Source organism: Gossypium hirsutum, chromosome A12 (genome assembly GCF_007990345.1).
Source record: "Gossypium hirsutum isolate 1008001.06 chromosome A12, Gossypium_hirsutum_v2.1, whole genome shotgun sequence".
NCBI lineage: Eukaryota > Viridiplantae > Streptophyta > Magnoliopsida > Malvales > Malvaceae > Gossypium > Gossypium hirsutum.
In genome coordinates, this window is record NC_053435.1 from 86,489,904 (window position 1) to 86,507,197 (window position 17,294).

The 17,294-nt window shown below is 33.9% G+C and overlaps 1 protein-coding gene across 4 annotated transcripts; it reads left to right on the forward strand.

The window, feature by feature from the left end:
* Nucleotides 1-13,729, forward strand: LOC107937600 (uncharacterized). Of its 4 annotated transcripts, none has more exons than XM_016870511.2 (25): nucleotides 1-309; nucleotides 808-1,471; nucleotides 1,560-1,684; nucleotides 1,808-1,902; nucleotides 1,994-2,227; nucleotides 3,003-3,093; nucleotides 4,270-4,321; nucleotides 4,970-5,035; nucleotides 6,845-6,999; nucleotides 7,708-7,778; nucleotides 8,394-8,588; nucleotides 8,782-8,820; nucleotides 9,284-9,391; nucleotides 9,484-9,573; nucleotides 9,749-9,824; nucleotides 10,258-10,354; nucleotides 10,480-10,549; nucleotides 10,634-10,810; nucleotides 10,891-11,013; nucleotides 11,615-11,698; nucleotides 12,217-12,401; nucleotides 12,510-12,648; nucleotides 12,729-12,788; nucleotides 13,067-13,138; nucleotides 13,310-13,729. In XM_016870511.2, the coding sequence occupies exons 2-25, from the start codon at nucleotides 888-890 to the stop codon at nucleotides 13,415-13,417; spliced, it is 3,096 nt and encodes a 1,031-aa protein (XP_016726000.1). In that variant the 5' UTR covers nucleotides 1-309; nucleotides 808-887; the 3' UTR covers nucleotides 13,418-13,729. The 4 variants fall into 4 exon arrangements, with proteins under 4 accessions (XP_016726000.1, XP_016725999.1, XP_040938901.1 ...); XM_016870510.2 differs by having other exon boundaries at nucleotides 863-1,471; XM_041082967.1 differs by lacking the exon at nucleotides 4,970-5,035.
* The last annotated feature ends 3,565 nt before the right edge of the window (nucleotides 13,730-17,294 follow it).

Below are 17,294 nucleotides of genomic sequence, written 5' to 3' on the forward strand. Positions count from 1 at the left end.
ACCACCATCAAACCAAACCTACGGATCTCCCAAAACACAAAAGCCGAAAATCGGCAGAAACACACACACAAAAAAAAACATACACGACATTATCATACGACTGCTGTTGCACTCACTTCACCAGATCTTATCTCCCTCTCTCTTTTTATTACCAGCGCTCTTCTCGCACTTTCCTTCGCGTTCTCCTTTCACCCATACCTCTATTCTTTCCTTTTTCTTCTCCCTGTTTCTGAGAAAGCCTCCCCCTTACCATGTCCATTGGACAACAAACCTCGCTTTAACTTTGCTTCTAACATTAATAACCAAGAGGTTTGTTGCTTGTCTTGTTTTAATGTCTCCACACATTTTATTTTTCAATTTTAATCCTAGCTTTTTCAGTTTGATTGTATTTGACTATTGGTATTGAAGTTGTGGCGGTCGTTGGTTTGTGGGGAAAGCTTAGAAAGTTTGAATATTCGGATAGCTAACTTGTTTGTTTTTACAAGGATTCGATTGGGAAAAAAACTGGAGTTTCTTTAGGAAACTATTTCTTCGATGGGTTGTGTTTTCCTGGAATTACCAATTTTCCTCCACAACTTGAAAAGGTTGTTAAATTTGGTTTGTTATTGGCAGACTTGGTTTTGAAAACTTTTTTGTATTTTCTCTCGGATATAAAGTTGCTTATCGTTGGTATAAAATAGCAACCAATGGTTTCGACACTATTAAAATCTAGTTGCTTGCAATGGTGATTGGAGATGTTTCTTTGATAGCTTTTTTTTTTTCTATTTTTTTAATGATGACTGCTCTTTCGTTATTTATCTTTTGTAGCTAATTTGTTACTTGGTGTCCATGTCAACTGATGGAAGCTTACTTTGGAAAACAGGTTTTTAGAATAGCTGGTGGTTACAATGTATGCAAGGAGGATAAGGGGTAGAAACCAGAGATGGGGCCTGGTGTTTCAACAGTGGAAACATTTAATTAAGCCACATTGCCAGGATCTTGCTTGTTATCGATCTTTGTTCCACCCATATTCTGTGCGGACTGGTTCTTTGGATGTTGGTATGATTAGAAGAAGTGTTTTAGATTCATCTTATACTCGAGGTGTTGCTCCTGCATTTATAAATGCACGTTTCTATGGAAGGTCTGCTCCATGTTTAAGTAACCATCAGTTGCGTTTGTATAGTTCTAAAGGTGAGGGAAGGAATGCTAGTGAGGATAACTATAGACCTGTGAATGATGGGGCTAACTTTGATAAGGGAAAGACTTGGCGGGAAAAGTTTGGGAATGACGTAAAGCCTTGTGATGTACATGCTCAGCTTGGGGAACAGGATCAAAAGGAATGGCTCAATAATGAAAAACTTTCTATGGAGAGTAAGAAGAAAGAATCGCCATTTTTGACCAGACGTGAGAAGTTTAAAAACGAGTTCTTGCGTAGGGTTGTGCCTTGGCAGAAAATACATGTTTCTTGGGAAACATTTCCTTATTACATTCAGTAAATATCATTGCATTTTTTGGCATTTCTTTTTTATTTTTAAATTTCTATTGATGTTATTTATTTACTATGATTTTTTTCTCTCTAGTGAGAATACCAAAAATATTTTGGTTGAATGTGTTGCTTCAAATTTGAAACATAAGGAGCTCAGTGCTTCTTATGGTGCTCGATTGCCATCTTCGAGTGGGAGAATACTGCTTCAAAGTGTCCCAGGTATGCACCTGATATAAATTATTTTCTTCAATGAATTCTTCTATCCTTGTTTATCCAATCTCTGATTTATACATAAAAAATTATATTTTGCATTTTATAATTTCGAAGTCTTGCTTTCTGTAGGAACTGAACTTTATCGCGAGAGAGTGGTTAGGGCGCTGGCACGAGAGTTACAAGTACCACTTTTGGTTCTTGACAGCAGCATTCTTGCTCCATATGTGAGATTTACATGACTTGGAAATTCAAACTTTGTCTTTCCCTTTGATTATGCTCCAAATTTGGGTTTTTATCTGTTAACTTTTCTTTTAGGATTTTGGTGATGATTGCTCATCTGAGTCTGAATCAGATGAAGATAATCTGGAATCCGTAGTAGATGGTACTTCAGAGTCAGATGTTGAGGATGAGAATGATGCCAGTAATGAGGAAGACTGGACAAGCAGCAATGAGACAAGAACAGACTGCAGTGATGAGGATGAAGTGCAGGCAACTGCTGAAGCAGCCCTCAAGAAGCTTGTTCCCTACAACCTGGAAGAGTTTGAGAAGGTATATTTTCATGGTGGTGGTGTTCTTTTTCAAAAACACATGGTAGGGGAAGGCATGAAATGTAACAGACTAATGGGCTTAAAAGTCAATAGTGGATGAGTTCATGCAGTATAAAAGTACGAGGGCATTTTTTTATGGTTTTATGATGCCTTGAGGATAAATGATTTTTCTCATTATTAATTTAGGTTTGTGTATCTATTAATCTCTAAATGGTAACCTTTCTTATTGGCGTCTGGTCTAACCCTGCATTTTATGTTCACTCTATAACTCTCAGACTCTAGGGAACTCAGAAACCAGAAATTTAGTCTTTGGATAGGCTTGTACTAATGTTTATGATTGATTAGTGTTAACCTGGATATCTTAATATATGACTGAGTGAATCTAGGTTATCTCTATAAAACTAAGGTATCTTTAATGGAATGATTTTGGTGTTTTCGGTGCTGGGCTGGACCTGACCTAGCAATCTTTGAGGCTGCAAAGCTGAAAAATACACACATCACTTTCTGAGATTTACTGTGATTGAAAGATTATGGTACTCGGTAAAACTGTGAGCAATGTTCCTATGGCAGGAAAAAGCTCAGAAAGTGGAGGGGGAGTAAGAAGGATAGTTTGAGTCTATTTCCGAATGGGTTCAAAAGGGCTTATCAATTAGCTTAAATCTTAGTTCTTTTTTTATTTTTCTTTTATGTAATTTTTTATTTCTTGTGCATGTTTAAAACTTGTTTTATATGGTGGGTTTGCATTCTGTCTGATTATGTTATTACATCTGTGCCAGAGAGTCTCTGGAGAATCTGAGAGTTCCTCAGAATCCTCAAAAACTGAGGCCGATGAATCTGCTAATAAATCCAAGCAGCTTCTTAAGAAAGGTAACTAATTTCAGGTGGCTACATATGCAAACATGTTTTTTAAATTTATGTGGAAGTTCTATTCATTCTGAAACGTGTGTTCAAAATAGAAGGTATTGCTTGCTGTCTGTATTCTTGTTGTATTTGATTTGAATGAAAACATGGGAAATTATCTATTAGATACGCTTTTCTTTGTGTCGGCTTTGTTTATGTTTTCTTCTGAATTTGTTTATGCAGATGTTCTATAACCTTTGACTGAGGAAACCTGTTGCTAAAGATAGAAAGTACTTTTAGAATACCTGTGGTTTGGTTTTTAGGAAGTTCTTCACTATGGAAATTGAAAAGTGAAATGAAATTCGTACCACTGATACGTCAAATGTTATCAGGCGAAAAAGTCATGTCTCAGACTTTTGAAATGCTGTTTTTTTTTCCTAGTAGTAGTCTTTGCTCATTGGTTGGATATGTGGAAGGAGTCTCTTTGTACTACAAACTATTGGTCTTCCTTTTTTCGTTTTGGCATATTTTAAGTGTTAACTAGTGTTATCTCACATCTGTGAGATATTGGGTTTCCTGTGGTCTTATATTAAAAGTTGGGCCCCTCCACCTATTGCCAACCAGTTTTCAGCCAAATGCTTAACATTAAGTTAGGCTCTTGGCAATTGGTCATGCATCCTCCCTTGGTTATCCACCATGGGTCTTTGTGAAAGTTAAACTGGCAAGAAGAGTTTAGGTTGTTAGAGCTTACATGCATGTTCATAGGTTGGTGGAGTGCATGAGTTGAATATGCTTTGAGCATGTGAGTTCATCTACCAAGGGCATTATCAGAAGAGAGAGAAAAGTATGAAGCAAAGAGAACCATAGAAAACGAATGTTGTATCATCACTTCAAAATTAGAATGGTCTAATGGATAACAACATTATTTGAAAGTAGCTGCTGTGTTGGAGTTTGGCTATGGAAATAAAATTTGAGTTGTTAGTATAGTTATTTTGTAAGGCTTCTGCTGTTCTACTTTTTGGTTGTGACAGTGTAATTAAGCGTCAAAGTTGGTTGGTCTTTCTTGTTTGGTTTGGTGTTGGATCCCAACATGTCCACCTCTCTGGATGCTGTGTATGATAACTACTTTTCATACAGTTCTAGCTGTGTAAACGTTTTGATTTTTTACTCTGCATTCTTCTAACTATTTTTCTTCCTATTTAGGGGACCGTGTGAAATATATTGGACCTAATGTGCAGAGTGAAGCTAAAAAAAGGTAAGAAATGGATTAGTTTGCCCATATATTGTTTTGGTTTTGTACGTATTTACCATGTTCATCTATATAGTAGATTTCTTAGATTCTGCTTTGTTTTTTGCTTTAGTAAATGTTAACTATGTTTAATTTATTAAAGAATTGAAAATGAAGAATGTCAAATGGTAGTCTGTGATTTTACTTTTGAAATTCTGGAACTTCTGAAAAATGTTGAAAAAGAAGAATGCTACAACTCTATTTAGGCAGTTGTGGAGATTACTATGTTGTTGATGGATCTCTTATCAGTTTCCTGTTTATTTTATTGTTTCTGTTGTGTTTTCCTTTTGTATGTTTTTTTTATGGGTTCCAATTTATGGAAAGATTACTGAGTTGTCAGTTGTCCAATTGCTCATAAGATGCCTTATTGACAAGTCCCAAGATACGCCCTGTAATTTTGGAATCCCTCTCTCTTCTTTGGAGTGTCAAGGTTGTTTATGTCTGTTGAAATCAAATGGTTTGAGCTAGTAGTTAGTTGTATATAATGACTGCTAATAACCATGCTTCTAGGATAGTCATAGCTGATTTCTGCCTGCTAGAAACACCCCTAAATTCATCCTTTCCTAGAACTTCCATTTCACCCTCCTATGATTTTGACATATATATCCATCACAGGATCATATTGGGGAAGATACCAACATCTGATGGTCCAACTAATGTTTATACGAGTATTCGAGGCAGGTGGGTTGGTAAGTCAGTCTGTTGTCTGGAAGAAGAGCTCTTAAACCTATTATTCTTAGGGATTTCCTGAAATTGCATTTTCTAGTGATGGTTCATTTTCATTTTAGGATCCTTTTGGTCCTTAAGTCTTCCACAATGTTTTCCTGTGAGCAAATGATGCACAGTCATTTTCTTGGTGGGTAGATAATATTTACTAACCTAACTAGATCTCCGCCTTCAATAGATTAGAAACTTAAAAAGATGTCAGTGGATCTTTTCTTACATGACTTTGTGTTCAATTATTTTGTTTTCACAAATTGGCTCTTCTCCTTTCAATAGTCGTATCTTTTTCCCTGGTCATGGCAATTGCCTACCGTGCTTGTTTCAATCTTCTGAACATTATGTCCTTAAAATTCATAGACCTGCTTCCGACTACTGCTCAAATCTTGTTTTGTCTGTATCCTTTTTCTCCTGAACTCATTCTCAGTTAGGATGACTTCAAACTATTTGCTTCAGATTATGATGTCTTTAAGAGCTCAGCAATCTATGAGATGGTAATATTAATGTGGGCACTGGATAGGTTGGCTCGTAGTTCTGGCTGTTGAAACCCATCTAGATATAATTGAATCCAATGACTGCTGTTTTGTGCTTCATAATCATGGGTGACAAGAAGGAAACTCCAAAAACTGTTGGCGTGAGAGTGTGGCTCGTACCGGTTTTCTCCGTACTAGAGGACCAAATATAAAGGAAAATATGATGCTAGCCACATATACGTGGAAAATCATTTAATATGAAGATTCTTTTGTTGAACTCTGTCTTGTGCTTCAAAGTGGGCTATAGCCAATTGTTTAATAGATATTATTGGCTACATTTGAGGGCATCTTTTTTAATATTCTAAAAGAGTGTGTGATGAGTGAGAATCTTTTTAAATGCAAATACTCTTCTTTGACAGTCTTTGCTTTATTTTCTTTACTTTTCCTTGGTTAGGCTAGTTGAGAGCTTGTTAGCTGGTCTTGTTATTGTTATTGTTGTTGTTGTTGTTATTATTATTATTATTATTATTATTTGTGGTTCCAAATAAGCCTGCTAGTTCAGGAGTTTTACCCTTTCAAAAGGACATTTGATCTGATTACATTCTTCAGATATTCTATAATAGATAAGTGTATGGAGGGATAGATTGTTTTCATACAGATGGATTGAAAGTGGCTGAATTAGTTTCCAGTTCCAAGCTTTAGGCTTTTTTATTGGCAAAAAAAAATTATAAATAGGTTTGAGGGTTTCTTAGTCGTGCAAGTGAGGAATGGATGACTAGACATATCATATATTTAGAACACAATATTTCTCTAGGAAGGTGCTATTTTGAGTTGTAGCATCGAATTTGCCTACATTAGATATGGTTGATCTGGTATTAATATCTTAATGCGATTACATCATGAGTGGTCTTTGTTTCAATTATTTAAAACAATTTGGATAGTATCCTGGCAGTATCGCTTGTTTATATGATTAGTGTTCTGTTCAGATGGAGAGGTGCTTGTAGCAAATTATGTAAAACATAGAGTTCTGTGGAATTGCTTTATGTATCTTTCCTTTTTGACCATCATTATACTAACTGCAATTCCTTTTCTGTTTTATATTGTTTCTTCTAGTCTGGTACACTGCTATTTTGTTTTCTACCTTTTTTCTGTGAAGAATGAATTACGATAGTCAATGTGCTAATAAAGCTTGAACTTGTTTGAGGGAACTGCATTTCAAGTTATATCTGTATGTTTGCAGTTTTAAACATCCTAATTTTGATATTGTGGCACTTTTACTGATGTTTGATGTCTGCAGACCCCTATGTAGCGGTCAACGTGGTGAGGTATATGAGGTGAACGGAGACAGAGTTGCTGTCATTTTGGATATTAGTACTGATAACAGAGCAAAAGAAGAGAAGGATGAGAAATCCACTGAGGAGTCTGCTAGCCCACGAGTTTATTGGTTAAATGGTATATATTTCATGTCAGTAGGGATTATATTTTTTGGTTTCCAAATCCACTTTTTGTCCTTTCTATTCATTATGTTTAAAGTATTCTTAATGCTGTTCTTGCCTCAGTATTTCCTGTTATTAAAACTCAGTTTATTAATTGCTTTTTTAAGTACTTGGCAGTTCTCAACCATAAGCTGTCAACTGTATCAGCCACATATAAATAATGCTTTTGATTGAAATGACGTCGGGTTATAGATAAATTAACATGAATGTTCTTGATATTGTGTTGCTTGACTATTTTCGTTGAAAGTTATTCAATTGTTTTTAAGTAGGCTAGATATTCTTGAAAAAATATACACAACTTCATAGAATATTCAATTGGATCATATCTAAAGTTCTTTCATCAACCTTGGTTTTTTAGGAAATGTTCTGTTAAAAAAATATTGAGATGCCTTCAGCTTCTCTTTTGGTAGTTGGATGAATGGGACAATTTTCTTCTTCCTAGGCTTTAGATTGTCTGAACTCCATCTTATGTTTTCATTACATGTAATCTTTTTTGCCTTCTAGATGTTAGTATATTCTGTTACATTTGTTAGATATTATATTATGTGAAAATTTATTTGGTTTGCACTGATCTATGCTTTTTTGTGCACACACTTATACTATATTATGTGAGAATTTATTTGTCAATGAGGTAAATTTAAACAAACTGACAACTTGTTTGCAGTTAAGGATGTCGAGCATGATCATGATACTCAGGCAGAGGACTGCTATATTGCCATGGAAGCTTTATGTGAGGTAAGATTTTCTGATAGAATTTTCAGATGGAAGTTCTATGTTCTTCTGCCAACTTCCAATAGCATCCGGTAGAATTTAATAACAGGAGTTATTCAAATGAAAAGGAGAGATTACCATAACATCAGCGCTTCAAACTCTCTCTCTAAATTCCATTGATCTTAGTTTTTAGAGGTTGTATCAATACCTCCAGCAAGTAAAAGCTGATGTGTGATAGCTGAAAAATCCACTACCTTCTGGCTGCTTGTGGTAATTCAATGCCTTGTTGTCCCCTTAGTGGCCCTTGGCATTATTCATATTTTATTGACTACGGTAAGAAGTTGAAATTAGGATTTCATATTACTTCTGAAAGTATCACAAATCAATCAATGTTGTCTCTCTTCTCAAGGTAAGTCTTGAATTTTTTATCCTGAATTCATCCAAACAAAGGGAAAATTCATGAATTTTAAGTCATTTGAAATATAAAAATTTAAAATCGAAGTCCAATTTGAATTCCCAGAAGCATTTAATGAATTCTGCCTTTGGTTAGTCTACATGTAAAGCTGTTCCTTGACGTGTTAATTGAGTTTTAACCGGGGCTTCTTTGGTCCTTGATTCTTGCTTTTGCCTTCTTTTCAGGTTTTGAATTCCAAGCAACCTCTTATCGTATATTTTCAAGATTCTTCACAGTGGTTGTGTAGGGCGGTTCCCAAGTCAAAACGTAAAGAATTTGTCAGCAAGGTTCATGAAATGTTTGACAAATTATCAGGTCCTGTTGTTTTGATTTGTGGGCAGAACAGAGTTGAAACAGGGTCAAAGGAGAAAGAGAAATTTGTAAGCATTGATAGCTGACATCTTAAGCTTTCAATAATATGTATTTTAATGCTGACTAATAAATACTTGCACTCATAAAATCACACTCCAGATGATAATTTGTAGCATGTATTTATTTATAACTTTTTGTTAATTTTTAGCAATGACATTTTCCTTTTTTCTGTCTATTATCAATCAATGCCATCCTCAACAGACGATGATACTGCCAAATTTTGGTCGCCTTGCAAAACTGGTATGCTTTTCCATCTTGTTGGTTCCTGGTTATGATTGTTCTCCATCTATCTAATCAAATCTCAATCAATTAATTCAGCAACTTAATGAACTTTGATGCCTTGCAACACCATTAATGTCTTTGTAATTTAAGTACTATCACATATATGTGTGTCTATATATTCTTCCAGACTTTTGAGTCTTTGAAGCAAACTGTCTTGGTGATTTAAGTGCTTAATGCATAGAAGGTGGGAATGGAGTTGGGATTAGAGAGCCGAGAATCTCTAGGTCGTCATCTAATATATGTTCTTTGAATGGGTGTATTATCATTTTTTTCCTGTTTCTTAAATATAACAAATGAGGTTCTTTTATTTGTTTTTTTTTTAATGTTCATGGTTTCTGAAGTGCTTTTGTTGTTATGGCTTTTCAATATGTTTATATGCAAGCGTACTCTGAGCAATATTAATATGAGTTCTATTTTGCAGCCTCTCCCTTTGAAGCGTCTTACTGAGGGTCTTAAAGCAACCAAGAGATCTACTGATGATGAAATATATAAGCTCTTTACTAATGTTTTGTGTATTCATCCTCCTAAGGTAACTCCTAGGGAAAATAGGAGGTTTAAGACTAGTCTTAATTGTCCAAATGTTTCTGTCTCTCTCTTTTAATCTTTTTCTACTCTTCCCAGGAGGAAGATCTCCTTAGAATATTTAATAAACAACTTGATGAGGATCGGAGAATCGTGATATCAAGAAGCAATCTAAATGAATTACATAAGGTATGCAGTAAATTTCGATTTGATTATTTCACAGCTTTTTTGTTCAATTTTTATGTTTAAAGGGATAGAATGTGGTTTAAGTAGTGGAGTGCAAATGCAACTGAGGCCTACTGTTAATATCATTGTAACATTTGTTTGTTATGGAAATATTATTGCTGAAACAATTGTCTTGCAGGTTCTTGAGGAGAATGAGCTGTCATGTTTGGACCTATTACAAACAAATACTGATGGTGTGATACTGACTAAACGGAGTAAGGATTCATATACGTGTAATTTCAACAATTTTTACTTGAATAAAATAGTCTTCCTGTATGTCAAAGTTACTTGTCAAGAAGTGACATAATCTTGGTGAAATAGGAATGAGTTAATTTGACCACTAAAGCAAAATCAATTTCATTTTAACTCTTTTTAGAGGTGAATCACGTGATGTCATTGGTATTGCCAATCTTTTGCTTGTGATTACAATAAGAAGTGCTATCAACCATACTAGTTATGACCATGTTAAGTTTAGTAGCTGAAAACTTCACAATATGCTGGTTCTGTTAACTTGGATCTCTGGGAATACCACTTTTGCTGTCTACAGGGAATGAGATTGATTAATTGTTCACAGGGAATGAGATTGATTAATTGTTCTTGTATCGTAAAATAATTTGGTACTAAGCTACCTCTTAATTGTGTTGGCAGAAGCTGAAAAGGTTGTTGGTTGGGCTAAAAACCATTACTTATCATCTTGCACGCTTCCTTCCATAAAAGGCGAAAGATTATGTCTGCCTCGTGAAAGGTATGCCTCCCAAAGTTGATAAGTATTTGCAGGCATGTTAATGACCATATGTATGCCCTATATATGCATAACAATATCAAGGATTCCACCACTTGTTTTTTACTTTTTCTTCATTTCATGTGAAGCCTTGAAATTGCAGTTATGAGATTGAAGGAGGAAGAAACATTATCTCGGAAACCTGCACAAAACCTGAAGGCATGAATTGCGTTCCCATTATTATAAAAGAATCAAAACTTGAATGTGACATCAATACTGATTTACTTGATGTAAATCTTGCAGAACCTTGCAAAGGATGAGTATGAAAGCAACTTTGTTTCAGCTGTGGTAGCACCTGGTGAAATTGGTGTCAAATTTGATGATATTGGTGCTCTTGAAGATGTGAAGAAAGCATTGAATGAACTTGTCATTCTTCCAATGCGAAGACCTGAACTTTTCTCTCATGGAAATCTATTGCGGGTATTTGACCTTATATTTCTGTGGATGCTAATGGAAATTGGGTAAGATTTCTTTATGTAACTGTGTGAACCTCTTTTCAGCCTTGCAAAGGAATATTACTTTTTGGTCCTCCTGGAACCGGGAAAACCCTTCTTGCTAAGGCACTGGCAACAGAAGCGGGAGCCAACTTTATCAGCATAACTGGTTCTGCTCTTACATCGAAGGTATGCAAAAATTAATGTCGATCCAATGAGATTATAGTACTTGTTTCATTTCACAGACCCTGTATTTGTTGCGTAGCACTCACCTCTTTTTATGGTAATTCCATTTCTCTGTCGATAACAGTTTTATGATCGAGGAAAATCCGACCTCGGCCTGAATTAACTAACTGATGTAATTACTAGAGTATTTATCTACTTACTATCTCGGCAGATTTCTTGTTTTCCATCATGGGTGGTGCAATTTTGTTTGCAAAGGCATTAGTGCTGCCTTGTCTAGGTGTCTCTGTTTTGTTTGTACTGTATTTCTTATTAGGTATCATTTTCTTTCTTTCATTTTTGATGTCGAAATAAGTTTATGTTAGATTGAAAGTTTAGCAGCAACTGAAGATGGGCTGGTGTTTAGAATAATGATACTACCTATGGTGGCATGCGAATTGACAAACTATATTATGCATAATGGCCAAAAAGAATAAAAGGGAAGGAAAATTGAGGACTGTAAAGATAGAAAAAGAAGAAAATTCTTGCTGATGTACTGTTGAGTTCTTGTTTCCGTTTCACCCTGAAAACACTTGCAATTCTGATATTACTTTTATCTGCTTCACAGTGGTTTGGAGACGCTGAAAAGCTCACCAAGGCCCTTTTCTCTTTTGCTAGCAAGCTGGCACCAGTCATTATTTTTGTTGACGAGGTGAGTTCTTATTTGGGTGGGGGGAAAACTGTTTTCTATTAAGCTGCTGGACAATTTTTTATCATTACACCATATCCAGAAAGACTTGAGGATTGAATGAGCCAAATCTTAGGTGAAGATTATCTTTCTATAATATGCAAGTTCTCTTTTCTAAAGAGAGGAAAGTGTTCTATCTTTTCAGAAATGCAACAATTCGTATGAGGTCCTCTATCCTATAAGGTAAACCTCAGAAAAAAAGAAAATAAATGAAGAAAATACACACGACATAAGTGAAAGAGGCTTGCTTCATGAGCCCCGTCTAAAATTTTAGGTGAAAACTGGTTTCATTTGATTTCTTGCAATATGTAATACTATGCAAGTTCACATGAACAAATTACCTCTTTCTGGATGTATACACTCATGAATATCAGTTAGTGCTCCCAAGGGGGTTGTTTTCAATTATATTATATATATTGGATTTTGAGTAATTTTTCTTGATGCTTGGGATTAAATTTTGGGGATTTAATTTTGTATCATAGGTTGATAGTTTGCTGGGTGCTCGTGGTGGTGGTTTTGAGCATGAGGCAACTAGGAGAATGAGAAACGAGTTCATGGCAGCTTGGGATGGATTAAGGTCAAAAGATAGCCAAAGAATCCTCATCCTTGGTGCCACAAATAGGCCCTTTGATCTTGATGATGCTGTTATTCGTCGCTTACCAAGAAGGTAAATCTGACACTCATGAGGTTCTGCAAGCAAGTTCCTTGTGCATATTTGGTAACAGTTATGGTAGTAACCAGTATTGCTTATGAATTATGCTGGGTGGCCATTTAGGATATATGTTGACTTACCAGATGCTGGAAACCGCATGAAGATACTGAAAATATTTCTTGCACAAGAGAATATAGGATGTAATTTTTCATTTGAAGAACTTGCAAATGCAACTGAGGGGTATTCTGGCAGTGATTTGAAGGTAAAGTACTGATTTTAGTACACGCTAGTTGAAGTGTTGAATTGTCCACAGCTTATATTTCTCCATAATTTTCTGTGCAGAACCTCTGTATAGCTGCAGCGTACAGGCCTGTGCAAGAACTTCTAGAAGAAGAAAACAAGGTACTTTCTTGTGCACTTAAATGATGTATCGATATGATTGCATTTCTAGCTAATAGTATGATCTTTCACTTCAATTCTTATGCACCTTCTGCATATTCTTCCTGCATCCTTTATACCATTTTGCAAGGAAGTATTCTGCACTATGTTTAAGGAGAGATCCTAAGTAATCTGTTGGTACATTTAGATTCTGACATTCCACACATTCGAAAAACGAACAGCGTAAAAAGACAAGTATACAGTTTAAATATGGTGTTAACGTTTTCCACTTGACTGTCTAGGGTGGCAAAAATGATGCAGCTGGTGTACTAAGGCCTCTTAATTTGGATGACTTTATTCAATCAAAAGCCAAGGTAAGACTACCCTTGTTTTAAGAGTATGAAACCAATCGGAGTAACATTGAATATCCTCATGCTGCTAACATATCTGTATTTAACACACACAATCAGAGTAACATTGAATATGATTCTCAGTTGAGTTAATGTGATGATATTGTGTTTATGTAAAAAAAAAAAAAAAAACAGGTGGGTTCATCCGTTGCTTATGATGCTGCAAGCATGAATGAGCTGAGGAAATGGAACGAGCAGTATGGAGAAGGTGGTAGCAGAAGGAAGTCACCTTTTGGTTTCTAATACAAAAAATTTTGCTCCATTCTTTTAAAAAAATTTATTTTTCATCCAGTTTGTACGGATGAGAGAAGGCAACGCGTAGCGTGGTGTAACTTGTTAGGTGTTTGAATGATCTTCATTGTCCTATGCTAGGTGGGTGGGGAATAGGAAAGAAAGGATCCTCCCAAGTATAAATTGCAGTATGTAGTCTGACTTTCTTTTTGAAGTATTTAAGTTTATATTTGTATTTGTTAGTCATTAGATACATAAATAGATATGACCATCCGAATATGCAGAAAAAAGTTTAAAAGAAATTTAATATATCTTTTTAACTGATGTTCATTCTGTTAGAATAATACAGGTAATATTCCAATGTTATAGATATGGTTATTGCTATTCTATTAAGGTTGAGAAATCGGATTGATGATCAAATGGGTGAGAATTTTTCCATTGTTTGGATCGGTTAATTTCCTTAAATGAGATCTTAAATGTCTCGAATTTTATTTCATGTTGAAATTTAATCTTTGTAGGCTTGTTTTCATAAATTTAATCTCTATCCTTTAGATTTTAAAATCATTAATATTTTTTCGTTAAATTTTATGGATAGCTTTTGTTTTGTTTTGGTAATCATGTAATTAAAAAACAATAATGATATAATAAATTTAAATTTAATAAAATAATAATGTTAAAAATTAAACTTGAATTTTAATAAAAGTATTAAGGATTAAATTTTAAATTAATAGAGGTTACAAGGATTTATAGCAATTATTAAATTTTATTTTGTCGGTGAATTTAGATAAAATCTATCGAAATTAAAATATTTTAGTTAATACATAGATTTTCATGCAAAATCATGAAATTAAATGTTCAAATTTTATTAATTATAAGCATAATATATCAATTTGATTTTTTATTAAGGTTTTTTTATCGATTAAATTGAGTTTTTGCTTAACGATATATTTTATGTCGAACCTTAGATCAAATTATTTATTAAATTTCAATTGAGTCCATCAATCTAGTTGAATTTTTTTTCCCATAACCATTCGATGGATGAATCTAGTTCAGGTTTTTAATAACAATTCAATCTAGTTTTCTATTAACAATGACATTATAGAGCTATAAGACTACAGTTTCATTAGTTCTTGCAATTATTGTTTTCCTTTTATTCAGTTTTTCTATTCTTTACTTGTGTAACTATCATTTCCTTTTTCCTGGTATTTATTTCCCCACTATCTTCTTAGAAAACTAAATTTACTAATAATTTAATTTCATTTTGTTAGCTCAAAATTCTGAAATAATCAAATTTGAGCTAACAATTTACACATGTTGGACCTCATTTGTCAATATATTATATATCACCAAGTTTGAGTTAACAAAATTGAATAAATTACATTCAAACTATCAATTTTCTTATATGAAAAATTATTAGATTTTAATTTCATAATATTAAAATTATAAAATTTAAAAATGAATATATACAATAAATTCATGCATTGTGCACATCGCGTGGATAAAAGAACTAGCATTACTTATATTATGGTTACCAAAAATTATTATCAAAGAGGTGAAGTCTCTAAAAAGTCAATGCCTTAGTCCTAAAAGTTTTGAATTTTTTTCTAATATATTTATACGTATTCATATATTAAATGAAAACAGTTCAGTTCATTAAAATAAATTTTATCCTTTTTATTTTAATTTTTTTTATCCTTCATGTTCGTTTAATGGTTCATAATTAATTTTTTTCATAAATCTATTTTACAGCTCATAATTATTTAAGTCTTGAGGATATAACGCGCTTAAGCGCGTTTGAATTCACGTCCTCCTATATTGATAACAATATCGATACCAATCAAATTAAAGCACAATAAACCTCATAGTTGTATTTTTTTATATAATAAAAATATTTTAAATATATATTTTTTATCCACAAAAAGTGGCGTGATTAATTACATTGGTAAGTGGTAACGCTTACTACAATAAAAGGTTGTTGGAACTACAATAATGAGCTAATTAAAAGACCAATTTGATCATTTAGTTTAGTTAATTCAATCAATTCAATCCTACAGTATGATTGTTAATTTTTTCTTTTTTTTTAGGGTAAATTACACCAACAGCCACTCAACTTTGGGGTAGCTGACAAAACAGTTACGTAGGTTTCATTTCAGTCACTCAAATTTAGAAAAATAATAAAACAATCACTAACGTTATCAAAAAGTGACAAATCAGTCACTTATTAACATTTTTCGTTACTGTCTTAACGGGACCATTAATGTGGCAAGTTAACTAACTGATATAGCCAGTTAACTTGCCACGTTGGAAACTCAATTAACCTAAATAGCTGACATGGCAGATTGACATGGAATTAACCCAAAATTTACCTAAAACTAGGGCTCAGAATGGAAAAAAAAATTTTGGCAGACGAAACATGGAAAAGCTCTTGGCAACCATGAAGCTTGATTTTTTTCCACGGTAGTGAAAATTGAAAATCGGCGACGAAAAGTTGAGGTTGGCATCAAAACGATTGCTTAGGCTAACGTCAAGGGAGATCCCATCACAGCCCATTCATTAGCATCGGTTTGGTCAGAACTCTTGCTTGTGGCGATGTTATGAAGCTTCAAATCAAAATCGACGACAAAATAACAAAAATCAGCAAAAACAAAAATACCAAATAGCAATCATCCAAATCAAATCAGCAAAAAAAGAACAAGATCCCAAATTGGCCTGCATCAAAAGAGAGAAGTGAAAAAAAAAACTAAAAAAGAAGAGAATCAAAAGAGAAGAAACTCACACCCATTTTGGGTTTTGTGGGTTGGAGAACTCAAGCCACCAGTTTGATGATCCGAGTGGTCAAGAGTCATGGTTGATCGAAGAAAAGCTGTGGCCAGAATATGGTGGTGATTAGACAGTGGATGGAGAAGATTTGTTGAATCCTTGTTCGAAGCTTTAAGGTTTTAATCTTGAGATTTTGAAGGCCTATTGGGAAATCTGAAATGAAATATGAGAAGAGGCAAAGAGGAGCCATTTGGTGATAACAGTTGGCTAGAGAATGCCATGAACGATGGTGACTAGAATTAAGAAAAAAGAAAAAGAGAGGAGAAGAAGAGAAGAAAAAAATGGACAGAGATTCAACAGATAGCAACGAACGAAGTAGTGGCTCCACATTGGAGGAACAAAATCGTCGTAGCTAGGGATGTCAATTCCTTCTTCCTCTTCTTCTCCTCTCCTTTTTTTTTCTTTTCTTATTTTTTGCTGCCCAACTAGGGCTATGGGACTGTTTAAATGACAGCTAACCCTCCGTTAAATGATATGTCACTTTTCCATTATATCTATAACAGAAAATGGTTAAAATGATTGTTTTGTTATTTTTCTAAAGTTGAGTGATTGAAATAAAACTTAAGTGACTATTTTGTCATCTACTCCAAAGTGGAGTGACTGTTGGTGTAATTTACCTTTTTTTTATTGTAAAAACTTTATTATTTGTATTTGTAAATTTTCTCTAGTCGTGTCTAGAGGTGCTTATGGGTAGGGTTGGGTCAAGTTCAGGCTAGGTTTAAGCATGATATTAATATATTTTATGCTTGCCCAAGCCCGACCCGAAATATAGGACTTAAAATTTTGCTAAGCTCAGCTATATTTGCAAAAGACTAACCCAAGCTCATTTTGAGCCCGCCCATATTATTTTTTAATTTTTTAAAATTATTTATATTATATTAATTTAACATTTAATGTTTTAATAATTTGTATATATTAAATTTTTTATATAATCATCTTAACATTATTTTAATGTTTATATTAGAGTAGTATTATATATTTACTATAGATTTATTTTTTCGTATGTTTAAATTACATAATATATAAAATAACATAATATAAAATATCATAAATTTAAAAATGGGTTAGG

Excerpts from the sequence above, each read along its gene's own strand:
- LOC107937600 (XM_016870511.2), top strand. The coding sequence starts at position 888 with ATGTATGCAAGGAGGATAAGGGGTAGAAACCAGAGATGGGGCCTGGTG. Across the intron at positions 1,472-1,559 it reads ACATTTCCTTATTACATTCA|TGAGAATACCAAAAATATTT; the intron begins GTAAATATCATT and ends TTTTCTCTCTAG. Across the intron at positions 10,811-10,890 it reads CTCATGGAAATCTATTGCGG|CCTTGCAAAGGAATATTACT; the intron begins GTATTTGACCTT and ends ACCTCTTTTCAG.